Here is a 19,091-nt window from a genome sequence, read left to right as displayed (position 1 = left end):
ATGTTCCAGAGAAAACAATCCAAGTTTATTAAACCTCTGCATGTTATTGAAACCCTTTGATCCAAGCAGCATTCTGGTAAACCACCTCTGCGTCCTTCCTGTAATGGGGAGGCCAGAACTGCACACATGTCCAGTTCATTTCTCATCATGGAATCCCACTGTCGTAGATAATTGCCGCCTTGCCCAAAAAAAGTTATCTTTAATAGAGAAAAAATGTTTGGCAATGCCAGACTAAACTGCTCTAAACGTGACGCTCGTGGTCCGAGGTAATAATTAGTTAATCTTAGAAATTTTTTTCTTTAGCAGAATGTTCACATTAACAAGCATGTTCTGTACTCTGCATTACTGCAAAGTAGCTTTTCTGTGTATTTGTCCAATGTCTGCTACAACTTCTCTGGTACAGACTACAGAATTCTTGCATCCAAGGATCACAACCTTGGTCATCGGGGCCAATGTGTTCCCTCATTATACTAAGGCCCGCTCTACAATGTGTTCCTTTCACAATTAAAGCTGTACATTTAGATTTTGCATTGATTTAAACATGTGCTTGGTAATCATTCTTTAAGAGATGTGTTGGCAATTCAGAACGGCTGAAGGAATGTTATTGGCCGGGTAGGAAAGCAATGCAAATAAAAGTGCCAACATAGTGCTGTGCGGAAAATCCCCCATAATTTCTATGTAACAGCGTCGCAGCCATAGAGTTACTGCCTTAAGGGCCTGTCTGTCCCACTTTCACGACCTCTGCCGGGTTTGCCCTTGACTCGTACTCACAGTGAGGTCGTAGGAGGTCATAGGTAGGTCGTGATGCTAGTCGTAGGTCGGGGCGTTTTTCTAGCCTGATGAAAAATGTCCACGAGTAAAAAAAGGTTGTGAATTAGGTCGTGAAAGTGGGACAGGCCCTTTATTGGGAACGTTGTATTTACAAAACATTGAGGAAAAAGCCAAAGTTTTTCAGAAGTGCTAACAGTATCTCAAATTAGCTCCTGAACTTCATAATAGACTTCAAGTTCAAATTAGAGCACAATATAAACTAAAAATCAATCCCTTCTTCCTGACGTGGTAACAAGAAACTGCAGATGCTGGCTTTCCGAAGAAAAGGTACAAAATGTTGGAGTAACTCAGCAGATCAGGCAGCATCACTGGAGAGCACGGGTAGATAATGTTTCAGGTTGGGACCTAGTCCGTCTGAAGAAACGTCCCAACCCAGGACGTCACCGATCCACGTTCTCCAGGGTGGTTATCTGACCCGCTAAGTTACTCCAGTACATTGTGTCTCCCCCTTTCCTGACGTTGATTTGATTGATCTCCCAATATTTGGCAAACTTGCTTCAGATAAGGGCGTCTGCATTGAGTCAGTGCCATTTAACAAGGTACAAATGTACTTTAAAAGGTTCCTTGTATTTCAAACCTTTCCATAGTTCAGAATAGTTTTTGGTTGGTTTGAAGCATTCTATCAAGGTTTTAAAGAGCAACATCTGTGGTCCCCCCCCCCCCCCCCCCCCCCCCCCCTATATCAAAATCTTCTAACCCACTATCTACCTCCAGGTCCCTCAGGTCGGCCGACTTGGGGCTACTGACTATCCCGCAGTCTAGGTTTAAGCTCGGGGGTGATCACGCTTTTGCAGCTGCAGCACCTAGACCATTGTATGTAGCACATTAGTAGCTGCACTGATGTACAGCACTTTGGTCACCATGAGTTTTTTAAAATGTGCTATACAAATATAATTGACTGACAAAACAATGTTTCTATATGTGCATTTTCATATGAAATCATTTTCACTGATCCAATCTTTAAATTTGATTGATTCTGAACGGCTAATTTGAAGGTAGATAAAAATGCTGGAGAAACTCGGTGGGTGAGGCAGCATCTATGGAGCGAAGGAATAGGTGACGTTTTGGGTCGAGACCCTTCAGCTAATTTGAATGTAATTTTCTGGTTGTGGCAATTTCTTGTGTTATTCCTTCAATATTGATACCAAGTACCTATCTGTGTAATGTTGGTGTAGCAGTGCGAAATGTAAATGTGTAATAGTGGAAAATTATAATTCTGTTAATCTTTCCTGAACAGATCCCACTGGAGTTGTGTTTGACACGCGATCCAAAGCTGTGATGGCCCAGGGAGGATCCAATGACAATATAAAAGAAAAGGTAGTGATATTTTGTGTACTTGGCTTCAAATAACTTGGATTTATTGGAGGGGAAAAAAACACAAATGCTAGAAACACCTGATGGGTCATGAAGAGAAACCCAAGTGAATAGCATAGGAACTGAAAGTGCGTTTCCAAGTGTGTTAAGGTGCAGAGAGAAGGAAGGGAAGAATAGAAGGAATGTGTAGGTAAGACTGAAGTTGTTAAGATTACGATTTGCTTTAAAAAAACAAAAAACTTGCAGATGGAGTCAAAAGTCAAACAAATTGAAATGGCCGCATCTTTAGGGGGGAGAGAGGGGTAAAACCAAGTGGTTACATGAAATTGTTCAACTGTATATTGAGTCCAGAAGTCCGTGTACCCTGATGGAAGGCAAGATGCCATTCCTTAAGCTTGCATTGGGCATTAAAACAATGTAGAAGCCAGAGATTGAGAGCGATTCATTGTGAGCTAGAGAATGAATATTAAAGGCTCCATTTTTTTTCAAACAATCTGCGTTTGGTTTTCTCACTGTTGAAGAGATCTCCTCATGAGCACTAAATCCAATACATGTTTAAGTAAATGTCCCGTCACTTTATAACCTATGTTTAGCAAACAAGTAGTTAGTAGGAAGAAAATACTCTCTTGTCCTGAAGTATTTTAAATGTTGCATTACTAGTTGTGCTATAATTTAATCGGGTTCATTAGGCTATGATGGGTAAAACAGCCCATGGTAGGTAACAGCTTCTCTGAACTTTTTTTTAAATTGAAAATCACCAGTCCTGTCATTATAGCTGTTTTTTGTTATAAATTAATTCAACATTATTATTGGGGAAATACCATTGTCTGCAGTGCCTTTCGGAGTGAAAGCTTATTGCGTTCAACTAATTGGCCTGATGTGGGTATTTCCACGACTGTGGCCCTTTGTTTTACATTTTAAATACTGTTGATGAAACGTTGTTGGTTTCAAAGCTTCGTCTCCTTCCAAAGTTTGTAGCCTTTTGAATGGAAGTAAATTTGACTTGCTGCCAGCTTTAATGAGACCTAGCTGCTGAAAATAGCAAAGTAATTTTGCTGCAAATCCATTGCTGATTCTAAATGACAATGAAAATTGCCTTGTGTATTTTGGGGGGGGGGGGAAGAGTGACACCATAAACTAATGGCACAATTATAAAGGGAGTGTACGAACACTGAGATGAGGGTTCACATGCATAAACATTTGAAGGTGCCAACAAGTTGATTAAAATAATCACAAATAAAGCATACAAAGTGCTGGAGTAACTCAGTGGGTCAGGCAGTATCTCTGGATAACATGGATAAGTGAAGGTTTGGATCAGGACCCTTCAAACTGACTAAATCAGTCTGTTGACTCAATAACTAGTAATAACATATGAACAATTTCATATGTTCTTTCAGATGTCGTCATATAACATTTTCAAAAAAGGTCTTTATTTCTCTGAGACATACTCCCTTTTCACATGCAAAGCATTTAAAAAACGAAATTATATTTTGATCTCAAATTTGGTTTTGATGACAATAAACTCACTTGAACCTGAACAAAACATGTTTGCATTCTTCATGTATTTTTGACCATCAAATAAATACTCTTTGGGAATTATGGATATAAATTGCTGTCTTCTATTCGACTGTTTATTTAATGCTACATTTATGATCACATTATTTCCTTTTCCTACCCTCCCAAAAAACTACTTTCATTCAGACTTCTAGACCACCAACAGGTATTAGTCAGAGTTAAACAGCACAGAAACAGGCCCTTCGGCCCAACTTGCCCATGCTGACCAAGACGGCCCATCAACACAAGTCCCACCTGCCCACATTTGGCCCATATCGCTCTAAAACTTTCCTCTCCATTTACCTGTTCAAATGTCTTTTAAATGTTGTACCTGCCTCGACTACCTCCTCTGACAGCTTGTTCCATATGTCCACTGACTTCTGTGTGAAGCATTCAACTCAACTCTTCCATTCTGGAGTGGGTTTTATCCTAACTTGTAAGTGTGATTAAGGGAGGGCTTTTATTCTTACAATTTTAGTTTTTGCTTTCTGAGAACTAATGACCATGGCGTTTGCATAATTCAGCAAGAACTAGTGGTAATGTTTAAACAAATCAATGCTTTTAATTGGGAACTTCATTACTGGAGATGAAATTCACTTTAGGCAGCAGCACAGAGCTGGATGGAAAAAGAACATTTGAATGGAGTGAAGAGCATGCTGCTGATGCTCTCTTTGCACTATGTATCAGAGGTTAATTTAATCTATCCTTTGCAAAGCCTTCAATCCAGCGTCCACATCGGCATAAGAGGCCAATGCATTTGTGTGTATATTGCCATTTATAAAATTAAGTAAATACTTTCGTCATTGTATACAGAAGCAGAGCTTGCAACCTTTATTTCATTTGTAAGGCCTTCCATTTTAAACCATGTGATCCAGAGTTGTATTTCAGGTCATCTTTTGATATGATCTGTGATGTGTTTCTATTCAGATTACTGCCGTTCGTGCAATAGTTCCTAACAGGAGTAACAATGAGATCATCCTAGTGTTGCAACATTATGACAATTGTGTAGACAAGGCCGTACAAGCTTTTATGGAAGGTAAGACTTTGTCCTTTTTCTCACTGAATATTCTATGCAACTAATTTCAATTTGTTTCCAACCAAATGCAGTGCCAATAGCTATTCAAATGAAGCGTAAAGATCAGGAGTATAGCACTAAGATGTGTGAAGCATCAGTATAAATTCAAATCAGAAGTCATATGGTTAGCTCACTTCTTCAGTGATCCATTATATTCATCTATGTTTTTGGTGATACTTTGAATCTGGACAAACAATGGAAATCTTTTCATTGTTGAACCTTTTTGTATAGCTTTGAAATGTGTGCAATAAATACAAAGTAAACTATTAGTGATTCCGTGAACTGCATTCAAACTTCAATTGCTGCCATGGTTTATTAAATTTGAATGTTGGAGCAAACAACAATTTATGGTTAAACCAACAGACACAATAAATCTGTTGCATTTTGAATAGTAGTCATCCTTTAGCTATTTCTAATGACGTAATGTAAATGTAGGCCTAAAATGGTGTCTGCCCCACAGCTGCTCAAACTCTGATATGGCAGCCTGGAACCTGAAGCTTTATTCCACGTTGGCAGTCAGTCCCTGGCACCTGCACAGAGTGACTTGCTGCATTCTTAACTTTTTCATCTGGCATTAAAATTTTAGAATTTGTGTTCCAGTTGTCTTAAAACAGGTTTTTTCCATTTTGTTTTCTCACTATGTGTTGTATTCTGTGTATCAAAGCAGAATTAGTCATCGGGAGTTCTGCCAACTACCCCTCAGAAGTATTTCCCAAATCACAATTGATGTGCCACAATGCCAAAATATATTCTGTATCTTCCCTTTTGCTCTATTGTACTCGAGCTTACATAGACAATAGGTGCAGGAGTAGGCCATTCGGCCCTTCGAGCCAGCACCGCCATTCAATATGATCATGGCTGATTGTATTATATTTAAGTAGAGCATTAGGTTAGTTCGCTCATGTGTCAGACGACACATGGCTCGCTGTTGACTTTCATCGTCATCCAACCTGTTGACAGAATTGATCCCCCGACGTGTCACTGAGAGAGCATTAGGTGATCTGTTTAGATGGCATGCAAAACAAATCTTTTTGCTGTACCTCGGTACGTGATAATAATAGACTTAAACCTTTTGTAGAATTCCTCCTATCAATGTTTCCTGATGGACTTCCAGACAGATTTATGAAGAAAAAAAATCTGTATGCTTTGCTTTTCTTTTCCCTTCTCACTATCGAATTTCCCCCAAAGGGTTTAGGGCTCCTTTGCTGGGGCTTCAAATAAGTTTTAAGACAAATCAAAATGTTGAACATGGATCATAGCATTTTCAAACTAAAATCCACACATTATCCTTTGATGATAATCTAGTTCAGACTAAGACTGGTACTGGAGATTGATACTAACTGGGCCCCCAGATATCCAGATTGTAATGTCGTATAATATTAAGATCTATTCACTGCTTTTCCTTATTTTTGTAGTTTTTAACTATTAGAAACCGCTGAGGTATTTCCATTTCCTACACCAGCTGTCTCTAAGCCTATCTGAGTATCATCACCAAATCATGCTGACATAGCAGTAAAAAAACAGCTGAAATTTGAAATCCAGAATGAAAGCAGAAAGGTCAGGTAGCATAGAAACATAGACAATAGGTGCAGGAGTAGGCCATTCAGCTCTTCGAGCCAGCGCCGCCAGTCAATATGATCATGGCTGATCATCTAAAATCAGTACCCCATTCCTACTTTTTCCCCAAATCCCTTGAGTCCATTCGCCCGAAGAGCTAGATCTAACTCTCTTGAAAACATCCAGCAAATTGGCCTCTACTGCCTTCTGTGGCAGAGAATTCCACAGATAAGCAGAGGGGCGGTCGGTGTTTCAGGTCAATGACTCTTCCGCATAATTGGAAAAGTGAGAAAATGAATGCGATTTAAGATGTAAAAGGGGAAGGCCGCAACAATTTCTGTGTAATGGTGCGGACCATGGTTGTCAACCCAAACATTACTATGAATGTTCAACAGTTTTTAAAAACCCAAGAGAAAAGCATCAAAGGAACAAATTGAAATTGTACAGCAATATACGTAGAGGAAGAAAAGTGCTAGTTGCCTGAAATTGTTGAAATCAGTGAGGCCAAGGAGGGTGTGAAGGGCTTGGGTCGGGCATCATTGCAACAGGTTAGGTTGTCAAAAACAACTCTGAGTGACAGAGAATTACATGGACAGACGACTAGAACTTCTGGGTCATCCAATGTACATATTTTTAGAGCAGACTTCTTGCTAACATCTACAATATGAAAAAATTATTGACCTTTTTAATATTCCTTTTTGGAGTTTTATCAAAATATGGTAGCATATTTACAAAATGCCGAAACGCCAAATAATCATCACCAGTGCAAAATGCTAATATTTCATATATTTTGGTCGTGTCAATAAGATAACAACCGAAACAATGAGAAGGTTTCTAAAATCTGTTTGTGATGTTTTGAAAATTGCATCATGATATTTGATGTGCTTTTTGAAGAATTACTGTAATTTAATGATTTGATGTGCTTGTTGAAGAATTACTGTATGATTTAATGATTTTTTAATTTAATCAAGGTTCTGCCACAGAGATACTAAAAGAATGGAGCGTAACAGGAAAAAAGAAGGTATGGAACGTGATGTATGAACAGGAGGAAACCACCCATCCCCTTGAGGCTGCTCTGCTGTTCAAATGGATCATAGTTAATCTGCACTTCAAACCCTTGTTAAATCCCACCAATTAAATCCCGATTAAAATTTCCTCCCTCCCAACCAATTTTCAATCTTATTAGACTTCCTAATTGAAAAGCGGTAAGCAGTGGTTAAAGCAGCCAACTGTTGCAAGAGAATGAAATCATACAATGGTTACAACATAGGAGTTAATTCATCCCTTGGGAGTCTATGCCAGCTTCCACGGATGAGCGTTCTAGCCACCTGCCCTCTTCCTATTATCCCTGCAAGTGCTTCCAAATAGAAACGAAATCCTGGAGTAACTCAGCTTGACGGGCAGCATCTCTAGAGAGAAGAAATGGGTGACGTTTCAGGTCAAGATCCTTCTCGACCCGAAACGTCACCCATCCTTCTCTCCTCTCTCCAGACATGCTGCCTGTCAAGCTGAGTTACTCCAGCATTTTGTTTTCATCTTTGGTTTAAACCAGCATCTGCAGTTCCTTTCTGCACAGTACTTCCAGATATCTCCTTATGAAAGCCACAGTTGACTGCTTCCACTAGTATGTCTGGTACGTCCTTGGTACTCTTCAGACTCTAACCATGAGCAATGTAAAACTGTTGTCTAATCTCTCCTTTAGTTCTAGTCCAGTGCTTCTTAAACTGGTGAATGGTTCACCCAAGGGCGAATGAAGGTATCTTGGGGTGAATGATGGCCCATGGTTTTTTGAGCTAGTTTTTCAAGAAAAAAAAACACTGCAGTAATCAAAGCCCGAAAGGGTAGGATGGGGCTGAAGCCCAGTGTTTATAGACATTGGAATGTTTTTTTATCATTCTAATAGAATGATTTTCCAAATCCAGCCGTAATTAAACTTTTATTTCACTCTTAGTTTTCTTTCCATTTTTAGGATGTTCAAAAAGTTGAAGAAAATAAACACTTAAGAAACGAGTTAATTTATGTTTTTTGCTCGTGTGACAAAATAAATTATATAAATTATACACAAGGGAGAATAAGACGTAAATTACCAAAAAACATAAGAAAATTTAGTCGAGGGTGAATGAAATGTTGTGACTAACGGGTGAATTGACACTGAAATAGTTTATGAAGCACTGTTTTAGTCTAGAGACTTTTAATTTCATTGTACATGTATAGTGACAATAAATGGCATATCTATCTATCTATGTATCTATCTATATCTATTTACTCTATTTCTCCCAGTTCTTGATCCTTTCACCAGTGGGGATAGTTTCAACCCCCTGTCTATGCCCTAAATGATTTCAAATACCTCAATTGGATTCCCTCATAACCACCTCTGCTCCAAGGAGAACAATCCCAGTTTTTTCCAAGTCTTTCCAATTAACTGAAATCCCTCATTCCTAGAATTATGTTTGTAAGTAATGCGCTTCTGCACCCTCTCAAGACTTTTGCAGTTTTCTTAAAACGAGTTGCCTGGAATTGGACACAGTACACCAGTTACAAATAACTTGTGTTTTATAAAGCTGAATCTGCCCTTGTAGCTACCAGCAATCTAATGTCCATGTTGACTGCTGAGCAAACTGCCATGCGTTACTGCTTTGATATTAAATTGCAGCATGGTTTGAACCCTTAGAGTTATTAGGGACCTTTTTGGCTCTGCAGTCTGGATTTGTATCTAGCAGATACAATCTGCTGAGTTTCTCCAGCATTTGTGTATCTAGCAGATTTGATCTTTTCAATTTATAATCAAATTAAATCTATTTGAGTGTGTTAATGATCTGTCTGTGTTTAAATCTGGCAGTAGTGCTAATACAGTGACTTCTACAATACAACCCAGCTCCAAACAGGGTAGTCAGTTGATGGCTATTTGAATGGCAGAAATGTTGTTGGGGTGCTGTTTTGATGAGTAAATGCGTGTGCGTGCGTATGTGATTTATAATTAAATTTAAATTAAATCGGGTGTGTGTGTGTGTATATATGTGCGTATATTTACATGTATAAAATTAATTGACTCATAAATTTATATATGTGGGTCTGTAAGGAACGGGCAAGGATATCCTGTCTGTCACCTGATCCCTATACCGAGAAGAAATCCTTTATATTGGCACTGGATGCAGAGTAAACAAAACAATCTTGGGAAAGCTATGCAAACTTGCCACAGCTAATTGACTTGCAAATAAAAATAATACCTTCAAGATTTGACTGTCTTTAAACAATGCTTTAAGCATCTTCCTTTTTAACATTACCTAGCCCAAGAAGAAGAAGATTAAACCAAAGCCAAAAGTTGAAGCAGAACCAGAGCAATTGCTGTCAGAAAAAAGTACAGCTAATGGCGGTGAACTGTCCGCAGCTTCTTCTGAGAAGGAGGAAATAAACGGTTATCACCTCAATGGGTCTGTAAACGACGATGAGTCGGTGGATTCTCTCACTGAACACCTGGAGACCCTTTCCGTGGATGCCCAAGAGCTGGAAGATTCCGAATCATTGACTCCTGAAATAGATGGTATGATGCATGTAAATTTTGTTCTAATTAATACATTTGTCTTTATGTTTTGAAAATACTGTTTTCCCCACAATGTTTTAGAAACATAGAAATTAGGTGCAGGAGTAGGCCATTCGGCCCTTCGAGCCTGCCGCCATTCAATATGATCATGGCTGATCATCCAACTCAGTATCCCGTACCTGCCTTCTCTCCATACCCCCTGATCCCCTTAGCCACAAGGGCCACATCTAACTCCCTCTTAAATATAGCCAATGAACTGTGGCCTCAACTACCCTCTGTGGCAGAGAGTTCCAGAGATTCACCACTCTCTGTGTGAAAAAAGTTCTTCTCATCTCAGTTTTAAAGGATTTCCCCCTTATCCTTAAGCTGTGACCCCTTGTCCTGGACTTCTCTAACATCGGGAACAATCTTCCTGCATCTAGCCTGTCCAACCCCTTAAGAATTTTGTAAGTTTCTATAAGATCCCCTCTCAATCTCCTAAATTCTAGAGAGTATAAACCAAGTCTATCCAGCCTTTCTTCATAAGACAGTCCTGACATCCCAGGAATCGGTCTGGTACATCCCAGGAATCAATGTTTTAATTATCTTTTTTGTTTTTATTATACTCTTCATCTCTCCCAAATAATTGCAAGCATCTAGGTTTGTTTTTGGTGGTGGGTTGACTCTAATCTGAAAGTGTTTCACGTTATACAAACTGAACTAAATAGAACACTGAAACTTGTTAATGATGATGTGCTCTGACTTCAGTAATCCAGCCACTGCCAAAACAAAACTTAATATCGGTTTTGTGGTGTTTTTGATTTCCTTGGTCCTTGTGTTATGATGTGAACATCAATGCTATTTAATCCTTGAATACTTTTCGCACAGAATGATCCAAAAGTAAAAAATGATCCATATTAAAATGTCTTTGTACACATGCAGTACATTAAAAAAACTTGTGCTGACTGTGATTTAAAGCATTGAAACAGATTTTGCAAATTATTTATGAACTTTGCTGATTTGGCACCAGCAATTCACTACCAACTTATTTACGTCTATATGCTAATTTCTATGCTAATTTCTTCTTTTTTTGCTACAATTCGAGGAATGCTTGAATTAAGTAGTCTTAATTGTTGTCTGCTTAAAATTTAGTTTTGGTACCCTCATAAATTTCCCCCTTTCAATTGGGAGGGAAAAAAAACTAGCTTGCTTGTTTGTGCATTACTCCTGCAGATGCTGACTTCCTTTTGATCAGATCACTTTGTAACTAAGCTGGATCTTGGTCTAATACAAAACCTTCTCTTTATCTGGCAAATCATCGAATGAGGTTGTTTCCTTGCCTAAAGTCGGCCTGTTTACTGTAAACTGTATTGAAACGACACAACTTTTGAATTTTCTAACTCTTGTATCTTAACATAATATGGAGAATGTGTCAAAACGGTGTTTTGGGGTTTTTTTCCCCCATAATTAAAAATGTTTGTTTTTGATTGCAGCCTTCATCCTGACAATTCCCTTAACTACTATTTTTCAGAACCTGCAGTAGAAAATGAAAAGTGTAAATCTGAATCCAAGCACCAGCCTAGTCAACAATTCCACCATAGTGCCCATTCTTCAAGAATACAGCAACAAAGACATGCAGCCAAGCCCAGATCACGAGCTTCTTCGGGTTCACAGTCCTCTGCCTCTCTTTCCTTAGTCATGCCAGATGATGGTGCATTTGTTTCATCTAAAAATAAAAAAATAGGTAAGGGTTATTTCCAAAGCATTTTGCATGATATAAAATACTGAATGTGCTGGTGAACTAGTTGTGCTTCAATTTGCATCAATGTATGTGGGGGGGGGGGGGGGGGGAAGAGGGGAAAGTATGTTGGTCATATGTGTGTGGTTCACTGCTGGGTGTGGTGATTCCACATATGCCAAATATTGTGCAACTGGGTAGGGAGTTTGCTTGTATAAAATAACAGGGGCTGTATGTCAGAGAAATGGTGAATTCAGTCTGACCAGTACTTGTCTTGAGAAATGAAGAGGTTTTGGGAATTGGAGAGCTCAGCAATGTGGAACCTGATAGCATGGCTGCCAGTGGTGGAGGGAATCAAGTCAAATGATGCATTTGGATGACCTCATGTTTAAGGAGCAGAGAGGGGGAGACTTGGTCTTTTTATTCTTCCTGGGTGGGTTTACCCTCTGTTCTGATGCAAAACTTTTCTACACTTTGTTTCACTCTTGGCTCCACCCCCCTAAAGCAATCTAGTTTTGTCAAGAGCTTGGAGAGAACTAATAAAGCTAGACTTGTGCCAACAAGCTGGACGTGTTACTCAAATAATGGCCAGCTGTGTACAAATGACAGCATTCTGAGAGCAGCCTTTTTTGGGGTGGAATTCAACAAATAACTTGAGTATTATGTAACGCCTCAGATTATGTTCAGTGTTGGATTCATGAAAGATCTGACGGTGAAATTGCAGCAACACTTTGTTTGTGCTATGTGCGCTCTGCCAGTGTCTTTGAACCGTGAGATATGCAACAGAACTCCGAGCTGACACATCCTCTGATTATTTATTTTTAATATAACCTAACCTTTATATAAGTGAATCTGAGGCTTTTGCTTAGTATGTTTGCTTGCATATCCTGCTTCAGTGCCATAAACTGAAAACTGGATTCCATGTACAATTATAGGCAGAATCATTATTTTATGAGAATGTATTGCAGCTTTGTGTTCCATTTCTATATTACTGCATAATTGCACTTGGACTTTCGCTTGTGTGGAGCTCAAGAACATCCCAGTTTTTGCCACTCTTGTCAGCGTTGACCACTTTCATGCTGGATTAGTTTGATTTCCGCTGTAACTTAAAGCTCACTTATTTTCTAATACAAGAAGATATTAACTCTGGCCTCAAGACCCTACATTTTACCCAACTTTGCCAGCTGTCCTCGTGACATGAGGATTTTGTTTGCGGAATATTGTTTTGAACCCAGGTCCACTGTAAACTAGTTTGAGACTATCCATGCCCATTTCTTTTAGAATTCCAAAGGTGAGTATTATCCCTGTGTGTGGTCTCCTAATGAATTACTTGCGATCATTCCAAGCTTTATTTGGGCTCTTTTGCTATGTCGTGTAACATGACTACCCAGACTCTGCATTACTTAAACGTGCGGTGAATCACAGCAAATTGGTCAATTTGTTCGTCAATTGAATTTCAGATATGTTTGCAGGCTTCTGCACATGGATTGATATTGATTAGATGTTTTCAAGTTTGTATTTAAGCAATAGATTATTTTAATATCAAAGCACAAATAGGTTGGTGTTTGGAAATCTACAAATGGGAGCATAAATTTACATCAAGTTAATGTGACCTCCCCAATTAGACATCGTCTCTGATTAACTTTTTCCAATCTTGGTTAAATGTCCAACAACCTTGGCAAAATGGATAAAGTTTCATATCTTTTAGTCTTCTGAGTTTGAGTATAGGAGCAGGGAGGTTCCACTGCAGTTGTACAGGGTCTTGGTGAGACCACACCTGGAGTATTGCGTACAGTTTTGGTCTCCTAATCTGAGGAAAGACATTCTTGCCGTAGAGGGAGTACAGAGAAGGTTCACCAGACTGATTCCTGGGATGTCAGGACTTTCATATGAAGAAAGACTGGATAGACTTGGTTTGTACTCGCTAGAATTTAGAAGATTGAGGGGGGATCTTATAGAAACTTACAAAATTCTTAAGGGATTGGACACGCTAGATGCAGGAAGATTGTTCCCGATGTTGGGGAAGTCCAGGATAAGGGGTCACAGTTTAAGGATAAGGGAGAAATCTTTTAGGACCGAGATGAGGAAAACATTTTTCACACAGAGAGTGGTGAATCTCTGGAATTCTCTGCCACAGAAGGTAGTTGAGGCCACAGTTCATTGGCTATATTTAAGAGGGAGTTAGATGTGGCCCTTGTGGCTAAAGGGATCAGGGGGTATGGAGAGAAGGCAGGTACAGGATACTGAGTTGGATGATCAGCCATGATCATATTGAAGGGCGGAATGGCCTACTCCTGCACCTATTTTCTATGTTTCTGTGATATTAACTTATGAAAGCCTGTCCCAGTTTGCATCAAATGGGTTAAACCAGGGATTAAAGGTCTGTGCAAAGATCATATGTCAAGGTAACATGCATATAACCAATTGTAGTTGTGCTTGTACATTGATCACTATAATTAATCGTAGAACAAACTGCCTTCCCATTTCGGAATCGTTCCAATGTTTAGCAACAAGTGGGATTAGTAACCAAGCTTCTCTTCATATATTAGCATGTATGACGTCCCAATTTACAAATAAACCATTCTTTGGAAGGTTGATCCTGAAACGACATAAAAATATTATGCAGTCATTTTGAATAATTGAGTGTTGCCAGAAATTTTAGTTTCACCTGGTCAATTCTAAAGATTTCAACGTTGCTCCAAGTATCGGCGTCGAGTGATCTTCCTATCCGTCAAGATCATTATCCAGCTTTTAAACGCTGCCAAACAGTCGCATCTGAAACTGCCATTTGCTTGACAACGGGTAATGTTCTTCAAGCCATTCAAGTGTGCAGGTGTAAGATGTGAAATTGCCAAGTTGGTTATTTGAAATTACTGAACCATTAAGCTGCTAGGCAAAGTCATGCAACTAAGGTTATTGTATTTATATTGCACAAGGCTATAATTTTAAAGTTTGGAGGGTTGGGGCAAATCCTGTGTGGGTCCACATTCATGACACAATATATCAGAGTATTTTTATGTTGGATTGACTATCGTCATGTCATAAGTAATAGGAGCAGAATTAGGCCATTCGGCCCATCAAGTCTACTCCGCCATTCAATCATGGCTGATCTATCTCTCCCTCCTAACCCCATTCTCCTGCCTTCTCCCCATAACCCCTGACACCCAAGAATCTACCTGTCTCTGCTTTAAAAATATCCATTGACTTGGCCTCCACAACCTTCTGTGGCAAAGAATGCCACAGATTCACCACCCTCTGACAAAATTGTCATCAGAACTAACTGCTGTGATGGGTTGTTTTACAAAACTAAAGTACGAGTACCCCTCTACTTTTGAAGTAACTATGTTGGATTGATTTGAGATGTAGCACCAACTTTGGGTTATTTTGTACCTCGATGTTAAGATCTAATTCATAAAATCATGTAGTGGGTTGAAATCTCCATCTTAATTGTTAAAAGAAATTGATAGGGATAAGGGAAAATCTTCTGAGTTGAGCATTGAGAAAGGAATACATGAAAGTCCATCACCATAAGCAAAGCCACAGTTGTGTTCTCCCCGTCCTGCCCCACAAGACACGATGCAACTCGGACTAGTCTTGCTTTGCCTGATGCTTGCAGACTGGTACAGTCTACTCGTCTTTGTTCTAATTGAAAAAGCACCAGTGGCATTAAAATGGTTTATCAGATAATTCTGGTTTTTTGAGAGGCTAGGGACAGACTGGATTAACAGCAGCCAGACCGAGTGTGATTCATCCTGCCTTCCAGCTGTGTCGCTGCAGCAGCAAAGAATTGAACAAAATGCTTCTGGCCGATAGCTTTTTTAAAACTATTCATTCCGGAACAAGACTAACGGCATTCTTCCATGTAGTCCAATTGGCTTTGATCTTATAGAAGCATGTAAAATTATAAAAGGGGGTCTTATAGAAACATATACAATTCTAAAAGGACTGGACATGCTAGATGCAGGATAAATGTTCCCAATGTTGGGCGAGTCCAGAACCAGGGGCCATTTAAGACTGAGGTGAGAAAAAACCTTTTCACCCAGAGAGTTGTGAATTTGTGGAAATCCCTGCCACAGAGGGCAGTGGAGGCCAAATCACTGGGTGGATTTAAGCGAGAGTTAGATAGAGCTCTAGGGGCTAGTGGAGTCAAGGGATATGGGGAGAAGGCAGGCACGGATTATTGATTGGGGACGATCAGCCATGATCACAATGAATGGCGGTGCTGGCTTGAAGGGCTGAATGGCATCCTGCCCCTATTTTCTATGTTTCTATGATATGTAGATCTTAGGCCAGTGATTTCACTGAATGTTTAATGAGTGGATTTATTGAAACCCACTTTTCAAATACTGACTTTTTTTTTCCCTTTGTGCTCACGGCTGAGTCACAAGCTGTGGACCAGCTGTGACCCAAGATTTGCAAATGCTGAATGGGAAAATCTTGTGAAGTTTACTATGTGTTCAGATCCAGGTTCCCGTGCAATCAGATGTACACTGATAGGTTATTGCCAGAGCTAAGGAGGATTAACCGGTTTATATTCAAGTTAAGATCCAAATCTGCATTTTTAATCCATGTTCTATTTAATTCTTTAGCAGATAACATTCAATATTTGGCTCTAATATTTAAACACAAAGGATTTACACACCTTTAAACTTCTATGAATACCGTATTTGCCTGTTGGTTCACAAGTTCTAGGAGCAGAATTATTCCATTCTGCCCATCAAGTCTACTGCGCCATTCAATCGTGGCTGTTCCATGTTTTCCCCTCAACCCCATTCTCCTGCCTTCTCCCCATAACTCTTGACACCCTTACTAGTCAGTTAGTGGAAAGCTACAGCTCTTGCTGTTGGATTCAGTAGGATTCAGTACAATGCTGTGTCATGTAGACCAGTGCATTTAACATGAGTTTGCCTATTCCATGCCAGAATCTACCCTTTACAACATTGAAGAAATCTGCTCAGGTAGTCAGTCCTGTGCATGACTACAACTGATATGTTCCGAGCTCCACAGGAACATATTGCAAATGCATCTCAATATATTGTGGGGCAAACCAGGCAATCCTTAACGAATGTCTAAACTGAAACTTAGTCCCAGCTCCCTTTAGAAGCGGATCCAGATAGTATTATCTCGTGGACATCCCTTATTTACGAATGTCTGTCTACAAAATCAATCATGACCTCTAAACCCAGGTCATTGTAACTTTTATTTGCTTTTGTCAACTTTTCATGGTCATGACCAGTTGTTCCTCTGTCTCGCATCGTCACCATCTGCCTCCAGGGATTCTCTTTGGCCCTCTTTCCCAAAGGCTTTTCTCTCTAATTATTAGACTCAAACTTTAGACATCTTTTTTATTATTTCCACTTACAATCTGTTGTGCTAGCGCTCAAACAATGGCATTTATCTAATGGCCAGTATTGTATATGGCCACTGGCCTCCAGAGAGTCATGTCATCTATTTATCTTGTGGAACTAGTCCATGCTGCCTGCTAGATATTATGGTATCAGGACAACTGCTTCTGCATAGTTCTCTTTGGGGATTTGATTTATGTTTTGTCTTTGTCTGTTATTCCTTGCTCAAACTCAGAATGAAAACGAAAACACTGATTTGTGGGAAGTCCTGTTTTTATTTATTTTAAAAAAATCAAAAAAAAAATCCAGTAATGCATTGAGCTAACACAATTCTTCTCCGTAGTACAGAACTGAAGAAGTGGTGCACTGTCAGTGATGCTCCCTTTTGAATGAATGGTTAAATCATGACTCTCTAAAAGTGTAAAATGTGCAGGAAGGAACTGCAGATGCTGGTTTAAACCAAAGATGGACACAAAAAGCTGGAGTAACCCAGTGGGTGTAAAAGATGCATGGTACAATTTAGACATCAAGAAGCGGGAATTCTCCATGTCCTGCCCAAAATCCCTCGACCAACATCTCCAAAACAAATGATCTGGTCATTGCTGCGTGACTGTTTATGGGAGTTTGCAGTGGGTGAATTATTTGCCAGAACTAACAATGCACACAATGACTTCATGTAGCTCGCTTGTTGCAGAAGACTTTGGGATGCCCCGAGGTTGTAAAAAGGATGCAAGTTTGTTCTTGAAGTTATCTTTTACGGTTGATGCATTAAAGTTGAAATGGATGATTTTGTTAATGTAATAGTTATAGTGTAGTATATTGGAAAAGATTGGCAACAACTCTGCCTCCACCTCTGCTCCTGATGGTGAGGAATGGAGTTCTATTATGGGATCAGCTATGTGATGTTTTAATAATTGTTCTCTCTGCATCATAATCATAACTGGAAGCTTGCGTGAGGAGCTTTAATATAAGCATCCATAGCACTTCTGCTGCATTAGTAGTGTTTTGTAACTACCCATATCCACATTTCTCTTGTGTGGGAAGGAGCTGCAGATGCTGGTTTAAACTGAAGATAGACACAAAAACATTTCTTCTCTTTCCACCCCCACCCACCCTTGTTTTTAATGAAACATCAATAGAAGCAGAAAAAACCTTAGGATTGAGTTGTTCCAGCATTTTGTTTTCTCAGAATTTGGAGCAGTTTGCAAATGCAAGTTGTTAGAATTCACTTTTCATTTTTGTTTTCTCCAGGTACTAACATAGAAAAGTCGGCAAAAGACTTGCAGCGATGTACTGTGTCTCTAGCCAGATATCGGCCACTTATTAAGGAGGAAATGGACGTTTCTATAAAGAAGATGAAGGTGGCATTTGCTGAAATACAGAACTGGTAGGTGAATCAATGAAAATAAATGACCTTTGCCATTGGAAGAACACAGTGAGTCAGGCAGAATCTGTGGAAGGGAAATGGACAGACAATATTTCGGGCCAAGACCCTTCAGGCTGATGGAGTAGAGGGGGAGATGGATAGTAGAGAGATGCGACTGGAAGGAGTGAGGCAAGAGCTAGCGAGTGATCGGTGGATCCAGGTAAGGAGGGGTTGATTAGGTGATGATTCAGGAGGGGGGGGGGGGGGAGAAGCGTGGAAACGGTCACCAAGGCTGGAGGTGATAAGTGAAGACAAAGGTGTGCGGATGTTTGAATCTGATATTTAATTATATCCTGTTGTCAGACCACACCTTTAAGTACAATAAATGTAAGCAAATTTACACTTGAGTATTTCAGGAATCTACCTTTCCTAAATTATGAAAGCCTATGATCCTGCATAGTTTTAATTGTAATTTGTCAGCACCACCCTCTTCCTCTCAACCCTGCCCTGAATTCCAGCGAGACGACAGCCAAGTGCCCTTCATGTGGCCTTTGGCATTTAGTGCGGACAGGTTTTCAACTATTTGGGGCATTGCAACAAATACCAAATCTTTGACTTTCCTGCATGTACAGTTTCCACTAAGAGTCGGCAGAAAAAATTTCTGAAAGGAAAATAAACATCGATTCCAGTTTTGGAGTTGGAAGTAGGCCTTTCAGCCCACAGTGTCAAGTGCCATTCACGCTCATCCCTATTTGTGACCACATGGCCCTTGGCCTACAATGAATTGGTGA

The 19,091-nt window shown here is 39.7% G+C and overlaps 1 protein-coding gene across 2 annotated transcripts in view; it reads left to right on the top strand.

Annotated features, from left to right (window-relative positions):
* The window catches only part of LOC129714688 (spermatogenesis-associated serine-rich protein 2-like), a 72,102-nt gene that overhangs the window by 29,108 nt on the left and 23,903 nt on the right, over positions 1-19,091 (top strand). For both annotated transcript variants that reach the window (XM_055664447.1, XM_055664446.1), the window contains exons 3-8: positions 2,069-2,148; positions 4,627-4,735; positions 7,303-7,352; positions 9,620-9,872; positions 11,383-11,595; positions 18,186-18,321. In XM_055664447.1, coding sequence (XP_055520422.1) covers positions 2,069-2,148; positions 4,627-4,735; positions 7,303-7,352; positions 9,620-9,872; positions 11,383-11,595; positions 18,186-18,321 — 841 coding nt within the window. The remainder of the gene's footprint in view (positions 1-2,068; positions 2,149-4,626; positions 4,736-7,302; positions 7,353-9,619; positions 9,873-11,382; positions 11,596-18,185; positions 18,322-19,091) is intronic.

Source organism: Leucoraja erinacea, chromosome 40 (genome assembly GCF_028641065.1).
Source record: "Leucoraja erinacea ecotype New England chromosome 40, Leri_hhj_1, whole genome shotgun sequence".
NCBI classification, from domain to species: domain Eukaryota; kingdom Metazoa; phylum Chordata; class Chondrichthyes; order Rajiformes; family Rajidae; genus Leucoraja; species Leucoraja erinaceus.
The sequence above is the reverse complement of the archived record's forward strand: the minus strand, read 5'-3'. Positions and strand labels throughout refer to the sequence as shown.